This window comes from Mus caroli, unplaced genomic scaffold, assembly GCF_978045245.1.
Source record: "Mus caroli unplaced genomic scaffold, Mus_caroli_1 scaffold_10, whole genome shotgun sequence".
In the NCBI taxonomy this organism is placed as follows: domain Eukaryota; kingdom Metazoa; phylum Chordata; class Mammalia; order Rodentia; family Muridae; genus Mus; species Mus caroli.
The window spans coordinates 84,363,157-84,386,632 of NW_028227265.1; the positions used below are offsets into that span (position 1 = coordinate 84,363,157).

The 23,476-nt window shown below is 41.4% G+C and overlaps 1 protein-coding gene across 3 annotated transcripts in view; it reads right to left on the reverse strand.

The window, feature by feature from the left end:
- Pdlim3 (PDZ and LIM domain 3) overlaps nt 1-23,476 on the reverse strand; it is a 31,554-nt gene continuing 8,078 nt past the window's right edge. The window contains exons 2-8 of one of the 3 annotated variants that reach the window (XM_021170250.3): nt 20,397-20,548; nt 19,135-19,219; nt 10,899-10,966; nt 6,027-6,290; nt 4,560-4,690; nt 2,020-2,131; nt 1-938 (exon numbers count right to left, since the gene is read on the reverse strand). In XM_021170250.3, the coding sequence (XP_021025909.1) occupies nt 749-938; nt 2,020-2,131; nt 4,560-4,690; nt 6,027-6,290; nt 10,899-10,966; nt 19,135-19,219; nt 20,397-20,548 (1,002 nt within the window). In that variant the 3' untranslated portion in view covers nt 1-748. Of the gene's footprint in view, nt 939-2,019; nt 2,132-4,559; nt 4,691-6,026; nt 6,291-10,898; nt 10,967-11,329; nt 11,518-19,134; nt 19,220-20,396; nt 20,549-23,476 lie in introns of all 3 variants that reach the window. The other 2 variants (XM_029480940.2, XM_021170251.2) reach the window with 2 other exon arrangements.

The following is a 23,476-nucleotide window of genomic DNA, read 5'->3' on the forward strand; positions in this document are numbered from 1 at the left end:
TAACATAAAGGTTGATTTCTGACCTACACAAACATGGTAGGCCCTCCTACATACACACACACACACACACACATGCATGCACAGGCATCCAACCCTTACCATATACACAAAGGACTAAGCTGTAAAAACTAAACAGGACACAGATTTCTTAAAATATTTGTTGATTTAGACACTAAGAAAGGAGTGAGTCCTCTTACGGAATCTGCTGGCTACTACTTCACAATAAATTACAAAAACATTCTCCAGTGGTACAGCTGTTCGCACGTAGAATAGAGCAATCCTGGAAGTGTCTTCCTGACATGCACTTTAGGAATGACAGACACAGACACCTGCAGAGTTTGTTAAGAGTACACGGCTGTTATTTGGCATTACTTACTACAATTACCAAAAGCAACTTGGAAGGAAAAACAAGTAGACTCCCCCAAATATCCAGGTATTTACATATCAGATGGTTGGATAACAGAGGGAGCATGGTATGGAAACATTATTGCTTTAAATGTCTATTGCTGTCCCCAAAGAGAAGGAATTGCAATCCATAGATAATACTTGTCTTTTGTCAGCAGGCAGGCCTTTGCCTCCCCTCCCTGTGCCTTTCCCTCTCTACACAGCAAGATAAGTGTCTAAAAAGCCTCGGCTTTAGAGTGGGAGGTGACTGTTCACACTCCTCTTTCTTGAAGTCCTCCACACCATCAGCCGGTGTTAGCGGGTGTGCGCATGTGTGCGTTGAGTGTTCTCGTCTGCAAAGGATTTAAGCTTTGGGGTACAGAGTGACGGTGTCGTAGCCTTCTGGGGGCCTCGTGCGGGCTCTCGCGTGGGTCTCACAATACAGCTCCCCCTCCACGAAGAAGTAGCCTTTCTGCTTGAGGTTGAGGTTACAATCGGCACACACAAAGCACTCGGGGTGCCGGTACTTATCCCGGGCCTTGACGACAGCACCTCTGTGGGGAGAAGACACGGGTACAGATAGGTGAAAACATCACAGAAAGAGACGAGAGAAGAGAGAGGATGCTGCCATAAGCCGGCCTGGTTCACAGTCAGGGAACCACAGTGCGCACCGTGTATTTGTATGTGACAGCTCGACCCCACACACCATCACCTTTCTCTGTGAGGTGTGAATAATCTTTAGGAGCTCAGACAGGTAACCCACATAACCTATGTAACCCCGCCCCCTGCCCGCCTCCCCGCCCAGCTTCTTTACAAATGGGAGCCATGACTATGGAAGCCGAACCCCATAAAGGGGTCGTGGTGACTGAGCCAGGATGTGATTATTGGGGGGGGGCACTGTGAGTTGTGCGTTTTCAGAAGTGCTGTTAAGCCGCCCCCTTTTCTCTCGGTCCCCTCTCTGTTCCCTTGGTTCTAAGCAGGATCCTCTCCCCCACCTCTGTCTTAGACAACCGGACAAATCTTGTCTCTCCTTGTGGTGGGAGAAGAGGATGAAAGGGTGGGAGAAATGTCCACATGAGACACATTTAAGGAAGATAGGACTCCCTCGAAAAATATGAATTAGCAAAGGTGGCTGTTTATATATACATAGAGTTTCTTGATAATGTAGGCTGACTATATTTTAAAGATTTCCATCTTGATAATGTATAATTAAAACTGCTGGCCACAAAACGCTTTTTAATTCATAATCTAATGGTCCCTGCATTTGTTTCTCTTCTATATAGAAAAGTAAGTATCCAAAGATTATATATTAATGAAATTATTTTTTAAAATAGAAAACATGATTCATAGAAATTGTTTTCATATACATGTTTGGGCAGTTTTGCTTTAGTTTGTTTTTATCTCACATAAGCATTTCTGAAGATACAGACTGCTGACTTAAGTTCTATGACAATTTGGGGCTATGACTAAGGCACATTGGCCAGATATGCTAAAGTGTTATAAATGTTCTATTTTAAGTTAATGAATAGAAATTTAACTTTTCCAAAATTGCCTTTTCTATATAAAGTACAAGAGATGGAAAACCGCCAGCAAGACACAGAGTGAATTCCCGAGTCACTTAAAAGCGAGACATACACAATACCGCTCCCACACTTGTCACAGAGCGGCATCCTCTGGGCACTGCCAGCCCCACCGTGGACTTTCGTAACCGGAGCCCTCACGCTTCGAGTTCCAGCCGGACGGTCATCTGAAAAACAAAGTGTTTCCATTTATGGTGGGGAACAGCTGGCTCCAGTTTGTACTTGGAGACTATTTTAAGGCGAACACTTTAACATCTATTTTAAAGTGTGCACTTTAGCCCAAGGAATTCTTCAGTTGCATCTGTGCTGTGGTTTCAAAGGGAGCAGGGCCCACTGGTGTAAAAGAGACGTGGCTCTGAAATAGGTCTCTTTAAAACGAAACCACTTACAAAATGCGCTGTTGGAAACCATGGCAAGATGCTACAAGGATTGAGCATTTTCATTGGATGTCTTTCCCCCCCTACCCCCACCCTGAGACAGAGTTTCTTTGTGCAGTTCTGGCTGTCCTAGAACTCTTTTGTAGACTAGCCTGGCCTCTAATTCAGAGTTCCGCTTGCCTCTGCCTCTCCAGTGCTGGGATTAGAGGCGTGTGCCACCATACCTGACTATCTCATTTGATGTCTTTGGGGAAATAAAACATCTTAAGTTTTCCATTCCAATGACTTAAGGATGCAGCTCAGCCACTGCAAACTCAGGATCATTGTGTATCTGCAGACTGTTAGCATCCACAGACAGGAGCTGGGGACCAAATAACACCAAACGGGGAGTGTGCTTTCCTTTCTCTTCAGACCCGGGAAACCTCTTCTTCACTTTTTGTGTACTGTGTTGTCTGTCCTAGAGATCTCAGATAAACAGAGCCTTGGCTTTCATGTCCTTCTTCTGTCACCTAGCATAAGGCTTTCAAGGCTCCTCCCTACTCTAGTGTCATTCAGAGCCTCATGCCTTTTAGAGGTGGATAGCATTCTTTCCCAGGTAGGCTATCAGACTTTATTTATCCACTGGTGTCTCAATGGCTATCTGAGTGCTCCCACCCATTTGGTCCTTGTTAATAAGGGGAATACCACTGTACAAGTGTGTTTTCCTTTCTGCTTTGAGATGTCTGTCTAGGCACAGAATTGCTGGGTCACTTCTGCCCCACCTTCCTTCCAGATTAGATGCCTACCTTTTTTTAAAAAAGAATCCTCCATCAGAGATGATGGACCTTAAATACATCTCCCTTGTTTACTGGAGAACACTGGTTATTAGATTTATTTATTTATTTATTTATTTTTTACTTATTCACTTTATATCCTGCTTACTGCCCCCCTCCTGGTCAACCCCTCCCACAGTCCTTCCTACACGCCCCTCCCCTTCTCTTCTGAGTGGGTGGGAGCCCACCTGGATATTCCTCCCACCCTGGCACCTCACATCTCTGAGGGGCTATGTTCTTCCTCTTCCCCTGAGGCCAGGCAAGGCAGTCCAGCTAGTAGAATGTATCCCACATACAGGCAACAACTTTTAGGATAGCCCCCATTCTAGTGGATGGAGCTTGCGACTCTTATGGAAGAACAGGAGGAAGGATTTCAGCCCCCTAAAGGGATAAGAACTCCACAGGAAGGCCAACAGGATCAACTATCCTGGCCCCTTGGGGCTCTCAGAGTCTGAACCACCAACCAAAGAACATGCACAGGCTGGACCTAGGCCTTCTCGTTCATACGTAGCAGATGTGCAGCTTGGCCTTCATGCGGGTCCTGAACAGCTGGGTTATTTCTTAATGAACTTTGTAAGAGGCAGCGGCTCTGCTTTCCAGAGTGGTTTGTGCCATTCACATCCATACAAGCAATGCACGCAGTTTGCTATTATATCCAAGACTTTATACCAACCCATCTTAATGGGGCACTTTTGCCTTTTGTGTGACTCTTTTTTTTTTTTTTTTTTTTTTTTGGTTTTTCGAGACAGGGTTTCTCTGTATAGCCCTGGCTGTCCTGGAACTCACTTTGTAGACCAGGCTGGCCTCGAACTCAGAAATCCGCCTGCCTCTGCCTCCCAAGTGCTGGGATTAAAGGCGTGCGCCACCACCGCCCGGCTTGTGTGACTCTTAAAGGGCAGTATGTATCTTTTGCGGGAACAAAAAGCATGAACTGGAGTACGAGCCAGAGAAGAACAGAAGTGGTGTGGGTGAGAGGTCAGCTCTCCTTTGTACCACCTGTGTGACCTTCTCTAACGCCACTTTTCTTATGCCTCTTGTTCTCATTCATCAAATGGGGCAAATAAAGGTTTCTGTCTTCCTGAGTCATGGTGAGAGTTTGGTAAAACTACCTGCAAGGTGCTTCGGCAAAGAATGAGGTGCACGGTAGGTTTGACTTCATGCTTTATCTTTCTCCCCAAGGTTGCTTATACTCTAAGGAGTGGGGAGGGAAGGCCGAGAAATCTTACAGCATCTGTTGAGAACGAACTCTTTGATTAATCAACTACACTGCCCCTGACTACTATGGATAGAACTTGGGTTTGGGTGCTCTTTATTTAAATGAGTGGCTTCATTTCAGTCCTCCCCGCCCCCATCCATCCATCCAAGGGCCCATGACAGAAATGTCGGTAGACACTGATGGCGCTCACCAGGCCCGTCGTTCACCAGATCCTGCAGCACCCTGAAGGAGCCCGACTGGCGAGGAGCTGCTGGTTCATCCCGGTTGTCATGGAGCATGCGGTACACATCCGACTGAGGGGGCACTGAAGCTGTGGGTTCACTGAAACACAAATATAGCTGGTGACACATCATCAGGAGCCCCAGGAGGCAACAAGACAACAAATATCCTCCTCTGTTTGCAGCAAGGGCTGAGCAGGGCTTACTCTCAAGTAAATCTCTTGGATAAGAAATACCATTTGAATTCACCTAGGTGACTCCTGCCAGGACATGGCAATTTTCAAAGACAAGATTTATGTCTGATTGATGGCTGTATAATTATAGACATGTACAAAACTGCCCCCCCTTCTTTCCCTCCCAGAAAAAAAGATAGTGGACACAGTAGTATAGGAGGAGACTCATTTTGATTTTTCTTACTCATAGAAGTTTAAATATTCCTATTTTTGATATGAAACCAAGTTTACATAACTTGTAAGTTGATGAAATTCACCCGACAGTGTTTCTAACCACATACTGCAGTAACTCATCAATGTGTTTGTTAAACTGATTATGCAATTTTTGAAAGAGTCACATTGATAATAATGAAACTTTAAAAAATATTATTTATTATTTTTTCATAATAATAAAACTAAGTTTTATCTACTATGCTTTTAGTAAGTATATTAATAATAAATGATTAAAGATATAATTTTACTTGTCATGCACTACTTTGTTATTTTACTTTATTACCTAGAAATTTGTGCATATTTTAATCACCTGTATTATATTTCTTTGCAAAATAGCTTTGTGATTAACTCACTGTAGAAACCCTGAGGCAACCTTGAGCTACTGTACACAATATTTTAAGTATCACACTAATTTATAAAAAGTTATTTTGCAATATTAACAGAAGCAATGGGATTTTATTTCATAATAAATCTTTTAAATAGGAGGAGCTCCATGACAAAGGTACTTGGAACAGACATTAACAATGAAGAAGAAACTAGTCAAAATAAGGACTAACAGGAGTTGAATGTCTTCACTAACAACTGGAAACATCTGCTTATAAAAACTTAAAGCAATGCAAACATTTAAAACAGCGAAAACAATTCCTCTCGGCACGATCCCATTAGAAAAACAGAAAGGATCATCTCATAATAGTGTTTGGACACGCCCCCTCCTGTTTCGTCACCTACATAAGACAGCCAATGTAAGATCTTAAGCCACTTCTGAGAATACTAAATCCTGGCACTTACAAAGAACTCTGCAACTTTTAAATGGAGATTTGGTCTTTATGTGATTTGATTTTAACCAGGCTTAAATGTTCCCCCTTTAAAGCTTTTGCATAGGCTTCCTTCCACCAAGACAATGTTAAAAGACACCATTAAAGTCGACATCAGCCATATGTTTAGTCAGTATGCCCCCCCCCCCCCCCCCCAGTTCAAAAAGACTCATATTACCTCATGGAGGATGTTTCCCCTAGAGCTGTGGCAACCTGACCCTGAAGTGTTTCCATAATATTGTCATCTGAGTACAACTGCATAGGCGTGTTAAACTGAGCATGTACGATCTTCACGCCCGGAAGTTCCATTTCCAAAGGAATGTTAGGGGCCATCTTAGCAGCAACTTTCAAGTCACCCGGGCAGATTGTACTAACGGTACTGACGGAAGAAGGGGTGCTACGTCCACTGCCACAGTCAACACCGGAAGGAGTGCTGCAGCCACTGAGTTAATGACCGCGTTACGCAAAGGTGATGCAGGGAACCGGAAGAACACAGAAAAACGAGGACAGAGAAGTTAGAAGGAAGTGGGGACAGAAGAGGCCATCACATCAATCTAAAACACCGGCTAGAAGGGGTTTCGAAAAGGGACGCTGTAAAAGGTACATGCAAAAAAAACCGTGAACAAATCTAAAAGTTGCGGGCGATACTGCATTTGTTGGCTCGATTCTGTCAAGTTGAGGGTTAACACGTACCCGAGTTGTACTTTATAAAGCAGGTAGATAACACGCCTGTCCTCGTTGCCTTAAAAGTAGGCGAAATAATTTAGTTTCTGACGATATCACAGGTAAATGGTAGAGGGAGATTAGCTGGATATCCCTTTATGACTCTGAATTTTATAATTAAAGTATTAATGACTGCTATTTACCGAATAGTATCACTTTGCAGTGTTAAAACTTAGGCTAAATGTTTCAAAATAAGCATGCCTCAGTCATAAAGTCAAGCTTTGACTGCAAAGTCATTCATTACCTATGGATAAGGCTAAATAAAGATATTTTAGAGCTATTTTATCAACATTTTACTGTTACTATTTCAATATAGTATTTTTTTGTTCACTTATTTTGTTAAGAACATACTTTAAAAACTGTTCTGTAACTTAATACAGGAGCTAGAAACGGGTCAATAAATGTGTATCACCTTGCCCTTGATGACTACAGAGCAAATAGTTCACCTTCCATTACTTGGACGCTACTCAAGGCTAATGTTTGTCTCCTTTGTACACGTATGCCTCATGCAAGATTTTGGTCACACACATATATTTCCATGCATATTTTGTATTTCCCTTTAAGGAGAAGGTTTACGGACTTTAGTAATATTACAGAGGTTGGTCACCCTAGTTGAGAACTAGGGAGATTTTGTACTCTTTATGAAACTGAATTGGAGACCAGGCACAACTGACATGCATTTTGTTAATTAACTAATCAATCAATTAATTAATTAATTTGGCACTGGGAATTGAACCTAGGGCCTCGTGCATGCTAAATAGTCAGTCAATCACTGAGCTACATCCTTAGGGACAGTAAATCCACACAGAGATACATTTTAGGAGAAACTGGAATGTATTAAGAGAGTCTTCAAAAATGCACAGCCATTTAGAAGAAAGTAAAAAGAGGTACTGGTATTAAGGTAAACCTCTGTTGTAATCGATTGCCTGTTTGTTACTGTTGCAGTGAACTTGAGACAGGTACATCATATATGTGATGTGATTGCCTTAAGGTCAACAATCTCATCTATGACTGATGGGGCCCCATCTCTGCATTTACTTTAAAGGGCTACTGTTTTTAACATAGATCCCCACATAGACACCAAAACCCAACACCCAACAGGTTGCTGAGCAGTGGGCTTGTAAAGTCAATGTCGTAGCTGGTTAGTTTAGACAATATCATCAATAATTTAGTTAATTTTTTTTTTTTCGAGACAGGGTTTCTCTGTATAGCTCTGGCTGTCCTGGAACTCACTTTGTAGACCAGGCTGGCCTCGAACTCAGAAATCCACCGGCCTCTGCCTCCAAAGTGCTCAGATTAAAGGCGTGCGCCACCACCACCTGACCCAACTTCTTACACCATCCCTTTAACTCCTGCCTATTGAGAATCTGTTTAAAATCCAACCAGGACACAAGTTAGGTCATGGGCCAAAATAGCATTTGGCTTTTTTTAGGCTCGGCACTATTTCCCCAAATTGAGTTTAACTGCTAAAAGAAAGGAAGAAACGTTCTTCTCGTAGAGCAGTTTGGTCAGGATTAAATGATTTGATGGAAGCAGAATGAGGTTCATGAACTTGGAAAATGGGCCTTGGAGACAGTGGGTTAAATCTTGAGGGACTTGGGCCAAATATAATGGATCCACTTAGGAAAGATTGAGAACGTCTCTGGCTTCCTATGTCCCGTGTGGGATGCTAGATGCTGGATAAACTATTATCAATGGGAATTCAGAGATAGGCTTTATTTTGATATGTAATTAGTAATCCTTGTCTGTTATTAGGGATTGTATATAGATATGGATGTGCATGTGGTTTTAATTTGCCAAAGATTATGTCTCTATTCCTCCTTCCTTTATCATTTGAGTTTGGGGCCCTGTGTCTACTAAGTAGAGGAAATGATGTAACAGCAGCAAGAGTGGCCTTTTATAAACATCCAAGACAATATTGAAAGAGTTCCTGTGTTGGTGACTTAAATAAGACAGTTCTCAGGGACTCTAGACCTAGTGGAATATTGTCCCGAGTTCAGGAACTTATTATTCTTAGTGACCCAGAATGCAGATGCTAATGTGATCTCCTGAGGCTGTCTTGGTCATGTGGCAAAATCACCTGTAAAGGGGAAGGTGACTTCAATTACTTCAGAGCCAGGTGGGTTCTTCCACAGACAGCGAACTTCCCTGGAACTGTGTTCAGACTTTCAGCGAGGAGGGTCTATTTCTGGATGTAACTTGTTTAAAACTACCCAGAAACATTTCATTTTCACATTCAGGTTTATTTAAAAAAAATCTTGTCTATATTTTGAATTATTACTTTGAATTTAAATTGTTGCACATTTCCATATAAAAACCCTGGTGCTTCAATGGTATCAACTGTGATGACGTAATCAAACGAGCCAGAGCTAATACTAAAACACCAGGTGCACTGACACATAAACCCACTACACTTGTTTGACTTCAGATTAAACAAGCTGTTCATTCACAGTGCAGTAGTAGGTCAGGGTATAGCCCCCAAATTCTATCTTGGTGAAAAATGCCTGGGAGAGAGCAAAAAATTGTCAGGCTAGATCAAATAATGAGGGGACAGAGGAAGAAAGGCAGAATGGAGAGGCGTTTCCACTGGTCTTTAGGATCTGAACACAGGTACCTGCTATTTATTTATTTACCTATTTTTTAGAAGATTCCTGTTAACCTGCTGCATTAAGAGGTACCTGCAAATCGCCACATTCAGGTTAAGACAACACAGAAGAAAGCCTCTCTGACCTTTGAATTTTTGTGCAATGAAATGTGTCCCTGGGTCTATATTTACTCAGTATGTTTAGCTGCTTATTATTCAATAGTGAAATAGTATTTTGAACTCTTAGTGCAGTGTGTTCCGGGACTGCAGGTGGAGTGGTGTGGGGGTAGTGTTGGGGAAAAAAAAAGATGGAGAAAAGGAACAGAAACAAGGAGTCAAAGAGGATGGTGGGGAGCGGCACGGTGGAGAGGGAGAACAGCTTCTAACTCCTCTGTCTCACATTCAGGAAATACTGGGGACTCTTGGGCTCTTATTCCTCTACCCAAGTGCACATGTGATACACATTGCATATTATGGTCCAGGCTCATCTCTTGGTGTTAGGGATCCAACATGGAGCTGGTCAGACACAGACCCTACATTTGACATCACAGCATCTCCCCTCCCCCCTCCCCCATTCATGTTTCTTCTTCTGTCTGATGTTATGAAAATTGTTTGGTTTATTTGGAGACAATCTTCTGGCCCTTCCTGTAGCTTATTGCAGCGTCTCCACTTAAAAATCATATATTAAGTAATGATTTACTAGCCACGGGGGGAGTTAAGTCCCTACAGGTTCAGTCACATAATTGTGAAATGTACTAGTTAATATGCACTTAATGGTGAAGAGCATTTCAATAAGCTGGCATGTAGAAGCACTTAATCACCCCCTCCCCATAAAGCAATGGGAGGCTTAAATATACCATGCCTATGGGATGAGCTCACCTGTGGGCTCCCAGTTTGGGGTACATGGTGCAAACCATTAAGCCATGTAACTCTCCAGACAGGATCAACCTAGTCTGAAAAACAGCTTCCTGGGGATAACTAACTGAAGGTCAGAACGAAATTTCCTCAGTTGCTATTTGCTTTCAATTTCTAGACAAGATTCTAGGAAAGATTGCATAGCCACAATCGAGTCTCTGATTGACAGGTAAGAATTTAGACCCTGCTTGTTATTGTTATTGTGGTTTATACAATGTATCCCATGACTGACAGCAAAACTCAATAACTGACTTCCCTCCTTCATGATATTTCAATCTTCACCAGATAGAAAAGTCTCTTTCTTAAGGAGCCTTTGCTTCTTTGTAGGCATGCAGATGTATGAACAGTTATTCTTATAAAAGGGTTGGAGGGTTTAAAGGTCCAAAGAGAAGCAGGCATTGAGGGGGATGGCCAGAGTCTGTCAAACACATAAAGCAATCCTGGCTTCCTCTTGCTACTACCTGGAGCTGGTTTCCAGTTTTTGCCCCTGTAGACTGGGCTTTCTGGATCTGGGGCAGGTTACATCTGACTGACTCAAAGGTCTCTGTGTGGATGGAATCTCCAGGGCTTCTGGGGCACTAGTTATAAATACACATGGTGAGCCCATACAATTTCATAGCCCTGTCATCTAGTCAATATTAGCCCTCAGTAATGGATGCTATTTGGCTACAGTTTTGCTGCTCAAGTGAGCTGTTTCGTTTTGCTTTTGAAATAAGCTTCACAATTAAAAAGTCACTCCAGACACCTAGAAGTTACTTTCCCTGGTGATTAGTAAGAACTCACGAAAGCAACATGCACTTCAAATTTCACAATCTCAGAATTTATGACCTGGTTCGGCCTGGAATTATGAAAGGTTTGGGCCGAATATTGTGCTTGTGTTCAAAGTAGTTCACATCCTGTAAAAAACAAAGGGTTAAAGAAAATTCTCTCAGCGGAGGCTCAGTCTTCTGAGGGTAAAAGGGTAAAAGCGCGAGGACTGTGCAGAGGGAGTAATTTACCACCAAATATTAACACGACAAAGGAGGAGGATGAGACCAGAGATGCTTTTTCTATTTTAAAATCCACACAGCCGCTAAACATTTGGAAACTGGCTGACAGGGCTTCGGAGTAACAAGAGCCAAGTTTGACATGTTTCTCTTTAAAAACGAAAGTTTGACAGTACCTTCAAGAAAATAAAGGAGAAAAATGACAGGAGCTGGACCTTGGAAAAGAAACCGCAGCATGAAGAACGCCGGCCAGAACTGAACGTGAGTACTTACGTTTGCGGTGAGCCGGGGATGAGACCCCGTAGCTGTCCGTGGAGCGCGTCTTGGATATTGCTAGTTGAATAGAGCCCAATTGGTGAGTTATAGGAAGCGCTCACTACCTGTCTTTTGTCATCAATGTTTGCTGCTGCTACGAAAGGCTGGGCCCTTCTGTTGTGCGCGGTACCAATGGGTTTGAATTCCTGTACATGGCAGACAAAATACACAAGAGCCACAGAGAGCGCACAATAAAGCTGTTAATGAACAAAACTGTCAGCAACGCTGTTGTTAATTAAGGCATCGTTATCTGCTACAGGATTAGCAAAAAAGGTTAAGGGGAGGAATTTAGGGTCCGCCTATCCTGTCCCTGAAAGTTACACATGCTACGTTCATCTATCAAATGTTAGACGCCATAGACGGCAACTCATTTGATACCTCAAAATTCAAACAGTGTCTGGCCGTCTCCTTTTCTGGCTTCATCTGCTTCTTTTATGAGGTCCCCCAAACCATGTATTAGAAGTGAGGGTTTTTGTTTGTTTTTTTGTTTGTTTAGAATAAATTACTGGACTTAATATTCTCTCTAGCTGCAGCTACGTGTGCTTTCTTCTCTATAAATACCTTTTTGCTTTTCTGATACTTATGAATGAACCCAGGGTCCAGCCCAGGCCAGGCAAGCTTGCTGCCACCATATCTTAATGAATTTCCCTCCATTTTTAAGAAGCGAGAGGGTAAAATCAGTAGGTGAATGAGCATTTGTGAATTACTATAGTGTATCATTTAAACTGATCTAGGCAAAAATTATTTTGTCTTTTAAAAATACCTCATATGACAAAACCCAAGTTGTTAATTTAAGTATGGCTGTACTTTCAAAAAGTAAGGAGACCAGAAAGGCTTTTGAAGGCAGGAACACCACACACAGAATTCCCTTTTCTTTATTGAGATAATGTGGCACATGTACTTAAAGAATTCTTCATGGCTATCTCTTTCTTGGAAAACAAATGAATCTAAGGATGTTTGTGTGTGTGTGTGTTAAAATTAAAAATAGATTTTTTTTCTCTGTTGCCTAAGGAACAGGATCACACAGCAGAGTCTCAAGCATTGAGTTTGAAACATACCTGAAGGACCCAGCTAAGTGTAGGAACCATGTTTTTTAGTTTTGAATACATGGATAAGTTTCAAAGCTGTTAGTTTTTGTCTTAGAAGCCCCAGAGGAAACTAGCAGGGATGTTAACATGCACAGGAGACTGTTCTGTGTACAAATGTTTCTATTTGGCAGGCATAGCTAGATCGATCTTTATAATGTTCATCTCTTTTGTGAATGTGCACCCAGTGTTGTGCACAGATTTGAAATAATGCCTAGTTGTTTGAAATGTTTCCCCATATAGGCTGACTGACCTTGTTAAAAGGAGTGACACCAGTGCAAGTGGAGCACGGCTTCATTTCTCCATCTGCTCCCGATGTCATGCCAGAGACTCTGCCCTGACATGAAGAACAGGGTTTGTCTCCTCAACCTGGGACACATGTGTTAACAGTCCCCTGGTTCTCAAAAGGTTTTGCATACAATATTGCCCATGACTGTATAGGGTCATTAGACTGACTAATTAATACCTTGTTCATCTAATTTTTTTCCCTCTACAAGAATTGATCGATGCTGAGGCCTTGGCTGAATGACATTATTCTTGCTGACACTAAGTACCAAGGGTATTGAAGCCACCAAATATAGTTTTAGAAATGTCCCAGCATTGAGTCTCATACCATGTAAAAATATGTGTGCAAACATTTACACAGTTATACAGCCTGGGGTATTAGCTGACTTCCTAATAAATTTGGATAGGCTGTATTTTGCGATGACCGTTTTGACTAGCCATTGTCATGACTTGAAGAGTGTGCTGGGAATAATTGTAAGTAATGGTGGCATTTGTGGTTTTGAACCTTCGTAACTCCTTTTGATATGAAAGAAGATGGAGGCTAATTGCCCAATTCCACTTTGATGGATTATAAATATTCTGTGCTAATTATAGAGTGAATCAGTCAGGATAAGACAAACTGTTCAAGCTTTGTAGAACCTAGTTGGTTTTATAGAACAAAGTCTGAAATGACTTTAAATCTTGGTAAATAGTACTACGTTTACATAATTAATTAACACACTATGATGGCTTGATTAGGGAAAAATATCTGCCTCTAGTTTTTGTTTCATACACTTTCAGATAATGAATAAACACCAAAGGTGATTGTCCTGCAAAAGGATCGGCTCCTCTGAAGGCATTTGTGCATTCATGATTCCCAGTAGGACTTTCAAATGACAGTGCATAAGTTAACCAGCTCCAAGCCTTTTCTTTATGATTTTCAGTTTTGTGTTCTTCCTCTCTCCTTCTCCCTTCCCTCTCTTTCTCATTAGAAATGGAATTGGTTAAAAGAAAAATGACTTTATTTTCTACTCACACCATAAAAGGAAGTCTTTCTAAGACAGGCTTAAAACACTTTTTTGTTTAGGCTTTGCAAAACATTCATTTATGGGCTTCTAGAGTTATTCCACAAAGCACAATGAAGTGTATACACCAAAGTTAAACAAGAAATTTAACGATGGCGCAGAGAGGCAGCATTCTGTCCAAGTCTTACATCATTGTTGATGGCCAAACAGCATCAAAAGACAAAGCCAATTAGATGCCTGCTAGTCCACTCTAATTCCTTCTTCTTCCTCTTTTCTTGGAAAAGCACATGCAACACAATTTTTTTTTTATAGCAGTTTCTATGTTGTCCAGTTCCTGGTTTGTTCTACCCAGAGAAAGCCATCAAATAATCCTTTCTGAAAAATAGTCATTCAGATTAACTCTTGGTTTTAAAATACGGGTTTTAAATGTTAGAGGCTTGTATTCAGGAATAAGATTTTGAAGGAGCGAAATGTTAGAGCAGCCATGGCACAAGCTATGCGCTTGGTGAAAAGCCACTAAGAATGGAACAGTGGGCCATCCCTTAAACTTCTTATTTGATGATGCTGTTCATAGACAAAGTGTCCAGGCTGTTACCTTCTTTCTCTGAAGCAGTGTGCCTGACTTGGATACTTCACTTCTCTAACTTACCTGTCATTTTCTAAAGCTTTCATGGGAAAACCACAGGGGTGCAAGAAACCAAGGGCGTGAAGCGAGCAGACATTTGATCAAGTCAAAGCGAGGCAATGAATCTGCAGCACCAGGCTTGAAACATAGGAGGCTATTCGTTCATGCTCACCCTTCCAGTGGAGAAAAGGCCATTCTTAAAACCATCATTTGGGGCTCCAAGTGTTTCCGCTCCCCATAGAGGAACGTTGGGAGAAATATCAATGAAAGTTTTGCTTTGTATAGCAAATGTCTTGTTACCAAAACATTGGAGCTTGAAGTGAACTCTATGGAAACAAACTGTGGCTGCTCGTGTAATAGGAAGACACAGCTCTGTACAAAGACACAGGCATAATGCTCTTCCTACTTAGAAAGAGTCATTTTTAAAATTTGTTTCTACAGAGCATCTTTCTTGCTATGCAAAGTACATCATTCCTTTGAGTTATGTGGCTGCTGTTAAGCAGGAATAAAAGTAACAGCTTGCTTGAGAAACAAAGCTTTGAAGAAGGACTAACCACACACTTGTCTAGAGGGATGCCTTGCTTAGAAGTGCATAAGCCTGTTCCCAGACCACCAGGCTCTAGGGGAATGCACGTATTTAGTTGCTGGAAACTGATCTGAACACCTCCTCGGGTCCTTTAGGAGCCTACGACTCAAATCTGAGTCTGTAAAAGCAAAACTTCTCTATTTCACGATAGAATGGAAAGATGAAAAAAAGTCTAATCATTATGACTTTATATCAATTATTATAATTGTGTGAGAAAAGAGTCCTCAAAGTCTGAACTTACAGGGAAAAACACTACACACACACACACACACCATTATATCTATCTATCTATCTATCTTTCTATCTATCTCTATCTCTATATATTGACATACAATTACTTGCTCTTGGTCTTAGGTAATGGGACATAGTTGTTCTCTTTCAGTGAGCAGATAGTGGGTTTAAAATAAGAAAGAATATTGTATCCAGTTGCCAAAGGTCACAATACTTACTCCAACAATTTGACTTGGGTTGAGAAACAGGAACTCAAATATTCTACTGTTTGTGGACATTTTCCATTCACCCATAACCACATTTAAATGGTGGCTGGTGGCCTTCATTTCCCCAGCTGACACACCTCTGCCCTTCAGAAGCTCGCTCTGTTTACATAGTTCTCATCAAAGGGGAAAAGCAAGTCTTTTTGTAAAGCAGGGCATTACTTAAAACTTAGGGTTTGTTTGGTTTTGTTTTTGTTTTTTTCTCCAAATACAAAGGCCCCAAATGTATAACCTCTTAGAAGAAAATCTGTCTGCATGGTGTCCAGGACACTCAGATGGCAGAGCTACACTGGCATTCAGCTGTTCTGTGGACCAAATGCCTGAGCCATATGAGCCAGTCATGTCCAAATCTCGCCAAAAAGCGGCAGGCCGGGAAATCCTTTGATGATTAGGAGAGCTGAAATTGTTATCTCTGAGCCAGTAGACGCTGGCTTCTTGGAGAGGGAGCCAGTAAGAACTAGGCATGACTCAAATGAATGGAATTTTTAAAGGCTCCATCTAAATGCCTGCTGTGGTTGTTAACCTAATCGTCACCTTTTTCTTTCTTTTTTTCTTTTCTTTCTTTCTTTCTTTTTAAAAGAAATTCATTTCCTTTTCCTTACTTGTAGAATTGTATAAAAAAAATAAAAATTGGTAGTTTCTAACCCTTAAGTTCAGGATATCTGGGTTAATAACATGATTAAGAAGAGGTCAGAATATTTAAAATTAGAATTATGCCTTAAAAGTTAGTTCTTACAAGAGTGACAGCCATAAATTAATGCAAACAGATTTGCAGAAGAGATCTCTTTTCTCACTTCAGCTCAGGAATTGTCATTCCTGGAAAATTCTGGAGAGAAGGCAGCTAAACACAGACTCCCAGCGTGGCTTAAGTACACCTCAATTTAACCAGTTCTTACAGGGTATGAGCAGAGACTGGGATTAAGTCTCACCATGGGTTTGGCCCATCAATTTGAATCTGTTTAGTTATATCAGATCTTACCTCTCAAGTTGGTGAGTGAGAGTATGAAAAACAAGGAGACATTAAGGATAGGAGTGTAATTCACAAGAGGGCGCATGTAATGCAGTGTCCGATGTGTGCTGTGTGTGGACAAAAGTGGGAATTTTATCCATTGCATTCTAGAGACTCCAGGTTTGGACAGTCAACAGATGTGTGCAGAAGGGCCACAGGGGGCTGCTTTTTATGTGGGCTGCCTCTAAATGGCCAACCGATGTGGATGGGAAGTAAACAGGCTTGTGCAGTACTGCAAAGCACTGTGTTTACACAACAGTGATGCAGCTAGAACCTCAGGCTTCAGCTAACCTTCCTCTGTGTCGAACAAAGTGCTGATTAGAGGTGTCACTCACTAGTCAACGCACAGGACCCTAGCATGGGAGGTGAGCCACCATTGGTTTTCCGATTCCACCATGCTTACAGGTTGAACATCTCTAATCCAAGATCCAGAAATCCAAACTGTTCCAAAGAGAGGAGTGTTTTGAGCAATGTTGAGGTGTCACAAGCAGAACATCCCATGCTTGGCCTTGTGCACTGGGTTCCAGTGAAGTGGGTGGGCTCATAACCCTGAACCAAAGCGTCAAGATGTAAAAAGGGCAAAATGAAACTTTATGCTGTCTCTCTGATAAAGTCTTTCACTGTGTATATGCAAATGTTTCAGGTTGATGTAAAGTTTCCGGTCCTAAGCATTTTTAACAGTGGGGAGCAGATCTGTATTAGTTCTCCCACTTATTAAATCACTTGCTCATTTCCTCCAAAGAATGAAAGTCTTTTTTTTTTTTTGATATTTTCTTCATTTAAGAATGAAAGTCTTATCTGACCTAAACATGCCACTCTCCTCCCAAGATCACGCAGAACTTAACACATGGACTTAACAGTAGCCGAGCTGCTCTTCAGGACCAGTCCTCATCATTGCTGGGAAATACACAGTTTATCCTCTGGCCAGCTAATCTCACTCACTCATTATTTAGTCTGTGATCTACTGGGTGCTTGCTGTGGGCTGTACCTTGGGGAGTCTCAGTGAGAACAGACCAATGGCTCCTGTCTTTAGAATATTCTATATCCTGTTTCTTTCCCTTGAGGCCCCTTCTCATAATTTTTAGGTACAGGCTCGCCCTTCCCTTTCAGTCCAAAGCCAGGGCAAGAGTCTTATAAATCCTTCGGGCAGAGACTACATGTTATGTTTCCTTTTCTGTGTGGGCCGGGGAGGGAACTGTATTTTAACTGAAATAAAGCTTTGAAGAAGCACAGTTAGAATGTGATTGAATCTCCTTTGTAATTGTCACATCGGCAGTGAGGACAGAAAGCCTTTAGGTAAGCAGGTGTGTGTTGTTGAATGTTGGAGCTTCGGGGTTAAGGGGACAAGGCACTGAGCTTGAGACCGCCCACTCAGTGGACTACTTTCAGTATAAGCCTTTGCTTATTCGGCTATATTTAATCTTTGAGTAGCCCATGAGCTGCTTGTACTTATGCTGTGCTATGTCTATTTATGACGTGAAAACAGTGCCTTACTGGGGCAAGTAGAAAACATTACGACAAACCCGGGAGCCAACGAGTTTGACAAGGACAAGTGTGAGTTACAAATGTGCTCTCAGACACTCCTTCCCTAGGTAGATGGGAAACTGTATGCTAGGAATATGGAGCGCTTTAATAGAAGAGCTTGTTTCAAAGATGCTATTAAACACCTATCTTTGTATCCCTAAGCCTCGGCTGCTTCTAAGTAGAGGTTCCAAAGCCCCGTTCTTAATTAGCTTTTCCAGTGCTTATAATTGAGGTTTGATTCAATTTCAGTTTTGCAGGGGTTCAGACTTTCTGAAAGCAGACGTAGCCAGATAGGCATCAGATGATTAGATTCACGTGGCTCGAGAGGCAGGGTTGCCTCAGAGGAAAAGGCCGCTATCTTTTGTAAGTCAGCTGCCTGAGCAGAATATCTCTGTGATAACCAACTTCAATTCTTTGGGGGTAAGGTAAATTGAATTATAGAATATCAGAGCTGAGAACTGGAGAAGGATGTCAAAACAAGACCTATCTATACAAAAGACCTTAAAGGGCTGAAGATCACAGTAATGATTAGATTAGAGACACCTGTTCCAAATGGCACAGCTTAGTTTTTATTTTGCTTTATTTGAACAACTTAAGGTTCTTAGATTACATCATGGCCATTTATTTGGTTGAAGTCTATCAATAATAATAATAATAATAATAATAATAATAATAATAATGTGGGCTCCATGCAAATTCATCATATTGTTCCAAATGAGAATGTATAGTTTTCTGTCTCTGTCTCTGTCTCTGTCTCTGTCTCTGTCTCTCTCTCTCTCTCTGGTATGGCATGGACTCATTATGGAGCCCTGGCTGGCCTGGAACTCTCTGTCTACTCTGGACTAGCACTGACCTTTCAGCAATCCTGCCTCCATCTCCTAAGCTCTGGGACTACAGACACTAACATGTCCAGCAGAGAATGCACTTGATCTTTAAAGAGACATTTGCCTAGGGACACTCGCTCTTTTTCTCTGGATGTAAGAACACATGAATCATATAAGTTAATGTCACAGAGTAGAGACCAATCACAGCTTCACAGGGGACTTGTCCTGATTTTTGGAATTGAAACTTCTTTCCCCCCTGGCCCCCCCCCAAGCTACCCCATCCTGAACAGAAACTGTGATGTGATATCACTTCTCTTAACTTCATACCTGCGGTTCAGCTTCTAAGTTGATTTTGAAGGGATGTGCTTTTCCATCTTCAGACACCTGCGGAGACCATAAGCGAGTTTCTGCCCTGCAAATGAAAACGTTTGCAAACTCTAAATCCAAATGGCACTTCTTTTAAAATATATATATATTATTTCCCATGATATTTGTGAAAAATATTAGCAACCTTCACTAATTAAAGCTCAAAGAACTTATTTTTTTTTATCATTTTGTACATCCTCATTTAGTTACTCTTATATCATTACTCTTATATCATTAGAGGACCTGAGAACAGGATGTGGTTTCTGGAGAAAGTGTGTGTGAGGACAACAGAAGGGAGAGGTTTAGAGACATGGGGAGCACACTGGAAGGCAAGCTGTCTGAATCTCTCTTCTCTTCTCTTCTCTTCTCTTCTCTTCTCTTCTCTTCTCTTCTCTTCTCTTCTCTTCTCTTCTCTCCTACCAAGGCCAACATCGGAGCCAGGGAGAGATTGGCCACATGGCTGTGTGCCTGGCATCACAGAACTGTGGTTTGTCCTGCTCTTCTCATGCATCGGTGGCTCAGAGGCATAGGCACAGATAGAAAAGAATCTATTCTTCATGAAGCTTATGGCTGTCTGATGGAGCCAGTCCTCTGTCCCAGTGGAGATGGTTGCTGAGCAACAGGGCAATCATATGCGAATGACCACTACAACCAATTACTACTTTCTTATTTTTAGTTTCATACCAGGGCTGTCATAACAAGTTGGGCTCAAACTTTTGCTTTAGGAGGTGGTTTAGAAACCTCTGCATACTTAACGTACGCACATGTATTCTTCACACCTTGTAACAATCTTTTGATATGAACCTGTACAAGATGGCTGAGAGGATACTAACAACCAAATTTAACATGGTCATCTTCGGGCGAATCCGGAGATTCTTAATGGAGCACCACACCACAGATATATGATCAGCTTTTCATCCTTGTGTTGTCATGGCTACAATTATTTTCACTGTCAAGTCCCTGGGCTACTATATGAAGAAGCCATTCCTCTGTACCATTTTAATTTTGACATTTCAAAGATTTTTTTTAAAAAATGGTTCATTCATAAATGCTAGATTGACCAATTACAGTGATTACAAGAATGAAGTGGCAAATACATGAGAAACTCCATCAGAGTTCTGGGTCTATGACATTTCTCATGAGGCAGAGGAGACCAATTAGAGTTCTGGTTCAGGCTCTCCAGAAAAACAGATCAAGTTTTGACCCAGTTAGCTGAGGCGCACCTGTCAATCTTGAGACACAACTGGTAAGACGCTGCTTTAATCCTGTCCTGTGCATCAGCGTGAGTCATAGACTCCGTACCAAAGCCATCAATAGCCAGGATGACATCTCCAGGACACAGGTTGGCAGCTGCTGCTTTGCTTCCTGGAGTGATCTGGAAGAAACCAAGACACCACTTAAAATCCAACATCCCAGCAGTTTCCTGAGTTTTATACTTAGCAGTTGTATGTTATCCTGGCAAGGTTTTCAGTGTTACACTTGTGGCCAAATCTTAAGCCTAATTTTAAAAGAACTCTCAGTCGCTCAATTGTATCAGTGATATTTTATCATGTTAAATAATTTTCATAGTAGCCATATTTTAAGCAACATTTAATCTCTTGTTTTAAAAATATTTCATATAACTACAGCTGTGAATATTTTCTCTGTCGTAAACAAATAATTTTAAAGCTTTTTTTTGTTAGCCAGAAATTTCTATTTTGAGATACAGGTTTTGGTTTGGTTTTTGACATTTTGGCAACTTTGGTACTTGACTTGAACTTACTTAAGCAACTTGTTAAGTTTTCATTGTAGCATCATCATGAGGTGAGCAGCATGGATTAGATACTTAGACTCCCCCAAGTTCATATGTTGACCGTTTTTCAAAGTGATGACGTTTGAAAGGGCCCTTGAGAACATCAGTAGTCTAGAGCTGTCATGACTTAGACCAGAACCCTTACAAATAGTCCCCCAAAATGGCTCTGATGTTTTCCTGCCATCTCTGTAGAGACACAAGAAGTTGGACATCTGAAATCTGGAAGAGGACCCAACCATGTTAGAACCATAACTTAGATTTCTAGCTTTTAGAACTATAAGAAACCATTTTTGTTGTTGTAAAGCCACCTGGTTATAACACCTTAAACTAGGACAAGAGCATTTAAGTCCAGGACTCTGGGGAAAGGATCACCCTTGAACTGATCAAACGGAGCCTGACAATATAAACATTTATGGCATTCTAGAGAACTGAAGTCACTGGGAAGAAAACCAGAAGTTCAAGGAAAGCTGAGACCTCCAAGGAAGGAAGGGCCCGTGCCTAGGCCTGGGTGTCCCTGTGACAGCAGGGAGGAAGAAGTGGCCAACACAAAAGCTGTTAAGGAAAACTCAGGTGAAACACAATTCATTGCTAACGGCTTGGTGTAAGTTGGCATGAATGTAAAGATCCGCTGGGAACCACGACACAGAGGAAGTTTGTACTCAGTCATGTTACTTTCTCCATGAATGAAGAGCAGGTGGAATAAATAGAAAACATATAATAAGATAATAGGTTTTAATTAAATCTGATCAGTAGCTACATTAAATATAAACGGTCTAAACATGTTACTTAAAAATCGGAGATTTTTCAAAATACGGGGAAAAGGGTTCAATTTTTTTCAATCAGAATGTGTATGAAATTTTTAGAAGTGGAATATGAAAGGAATAATGCTTTAGGATATAGGAAAATATATGTTACTGTATTTTTAATGCTTAGATATAGAAAATGTAGAACATTAGTATGCTGAATATCCAGTTAAAAATGAAAGGTTACTTTTCTGGGTAAATATTTCTCCCATTTTTCTATCTGTACTCCCTAGTTAACACCTGGCCCTATTCCTTTATATTATACACGATGGCTATTCTGATTTCCTTTAAGTTCCTTAAACAGACCAGTCCTGTAGTTCCTTAAGGTTTCACATGCATAGCTACTTCTATATGAAATACTCCTCACCTGGTACTGCCTTGTTATTCTTTAGGTTTAGGGGCAAATAATGCATTTTAGAAAATCCCCTAAAGTTCTGAAGTGCCTTTTTTCTAGTCCCCTTGTTATTCATCTTTATATCTTATTTCCTTCATGGGGATTACTTTTAATTTTGTGTTTGCTTAGTTGTGTTTGTCTTCTCAACTGGACTGCAAGCTGATGTGCTGGAAGGTGCCTGACTTATGCTTATTCGACTGACAATTAACAGCTTTATCACTGTTCAAAAGCTGTATAAATTCAGGATGAACCGTACTTTGGGCACCGTAGTTTGGTCTTTTGCTTAGCAGGTGATTTGCAGTAGAACACTTTCTAATGATTTGGGGGGTAACTGCGGAGGTCAGGCCAGGGGAGAGAGAGAGAGAGAGAGAGAGAGAGAGAGAGAGAGAGAGAGAGAGAGAGAGAGAGAGAGAGAGAACTCTGAAGTTCAAGCTAGTTGAGTAGACATTTTGTGAGTATACTGTGCTTGTAAACTACAGTGTTGGGCATGTTAAATCTATCAAGATACATTATGCATTTTCAACTTACAGTAGTTTCAACTTTGGATGGGTTTATCAGGATATAACCCCATCGTAGGTCAAAGATTATCTGTATTTCTAATGTTTCACAGTGTATTACCCAGTGTTTAAATCAGTAAATAAAAAGCTGAAGAAAGAATGGAAAAGTCATTTAAATTAGGGCTTATGAAGAAAAAGTGGTACTAAAAAAGTATATGTGTGTGTGTGTGTTGTGTATATATGATCTCTCTCTCCCCCCCCCCCCCCGCCCCCTGCACATGCTCACAGGCACAATCACACACATCTTCATGTGTGGTGGTTTGAATATACTTGGCCCAGGGAGTGGCACTATTAGAAGGTGTGGCCCTGTTGGAGTAGGTGTGTCACTGTGGGTGTGAGCTTTAAGACCCTCATAATAGCTGCCTGGAAACCAGTATTCTGCTAGCAGCCTTCAGATGAAGAAGATGTAGAACTCTCAGCTCCTCCTGAACCGTGCCTGCCTGGATGCTGCCATGTTCCTGCCTTGCTGATAATGAACTGAACCTCTGAACCTGTAAGCGAGCCTCAATTAAATGTTGTCCTTATAAGAGCTGCCTTGGTCATGGTGTCTGTTCACAGCAGTAAGATCCTAACTAAAGCATCTACTTTGAGACCAGATCTCTTACTGAACTTGTAACTCCCCATTTTCCTGCTAGGCTGGCTGAGGAGAGGAAGCCCCTTGTTTCCACAACTTCACAGTGGTTGGGTTACAGTTCCAGCGAGCCCAGAATTATTACTTGGGTGCTGGGGCTCTGAGCTCAGCTCCCCGTGCTGGTGC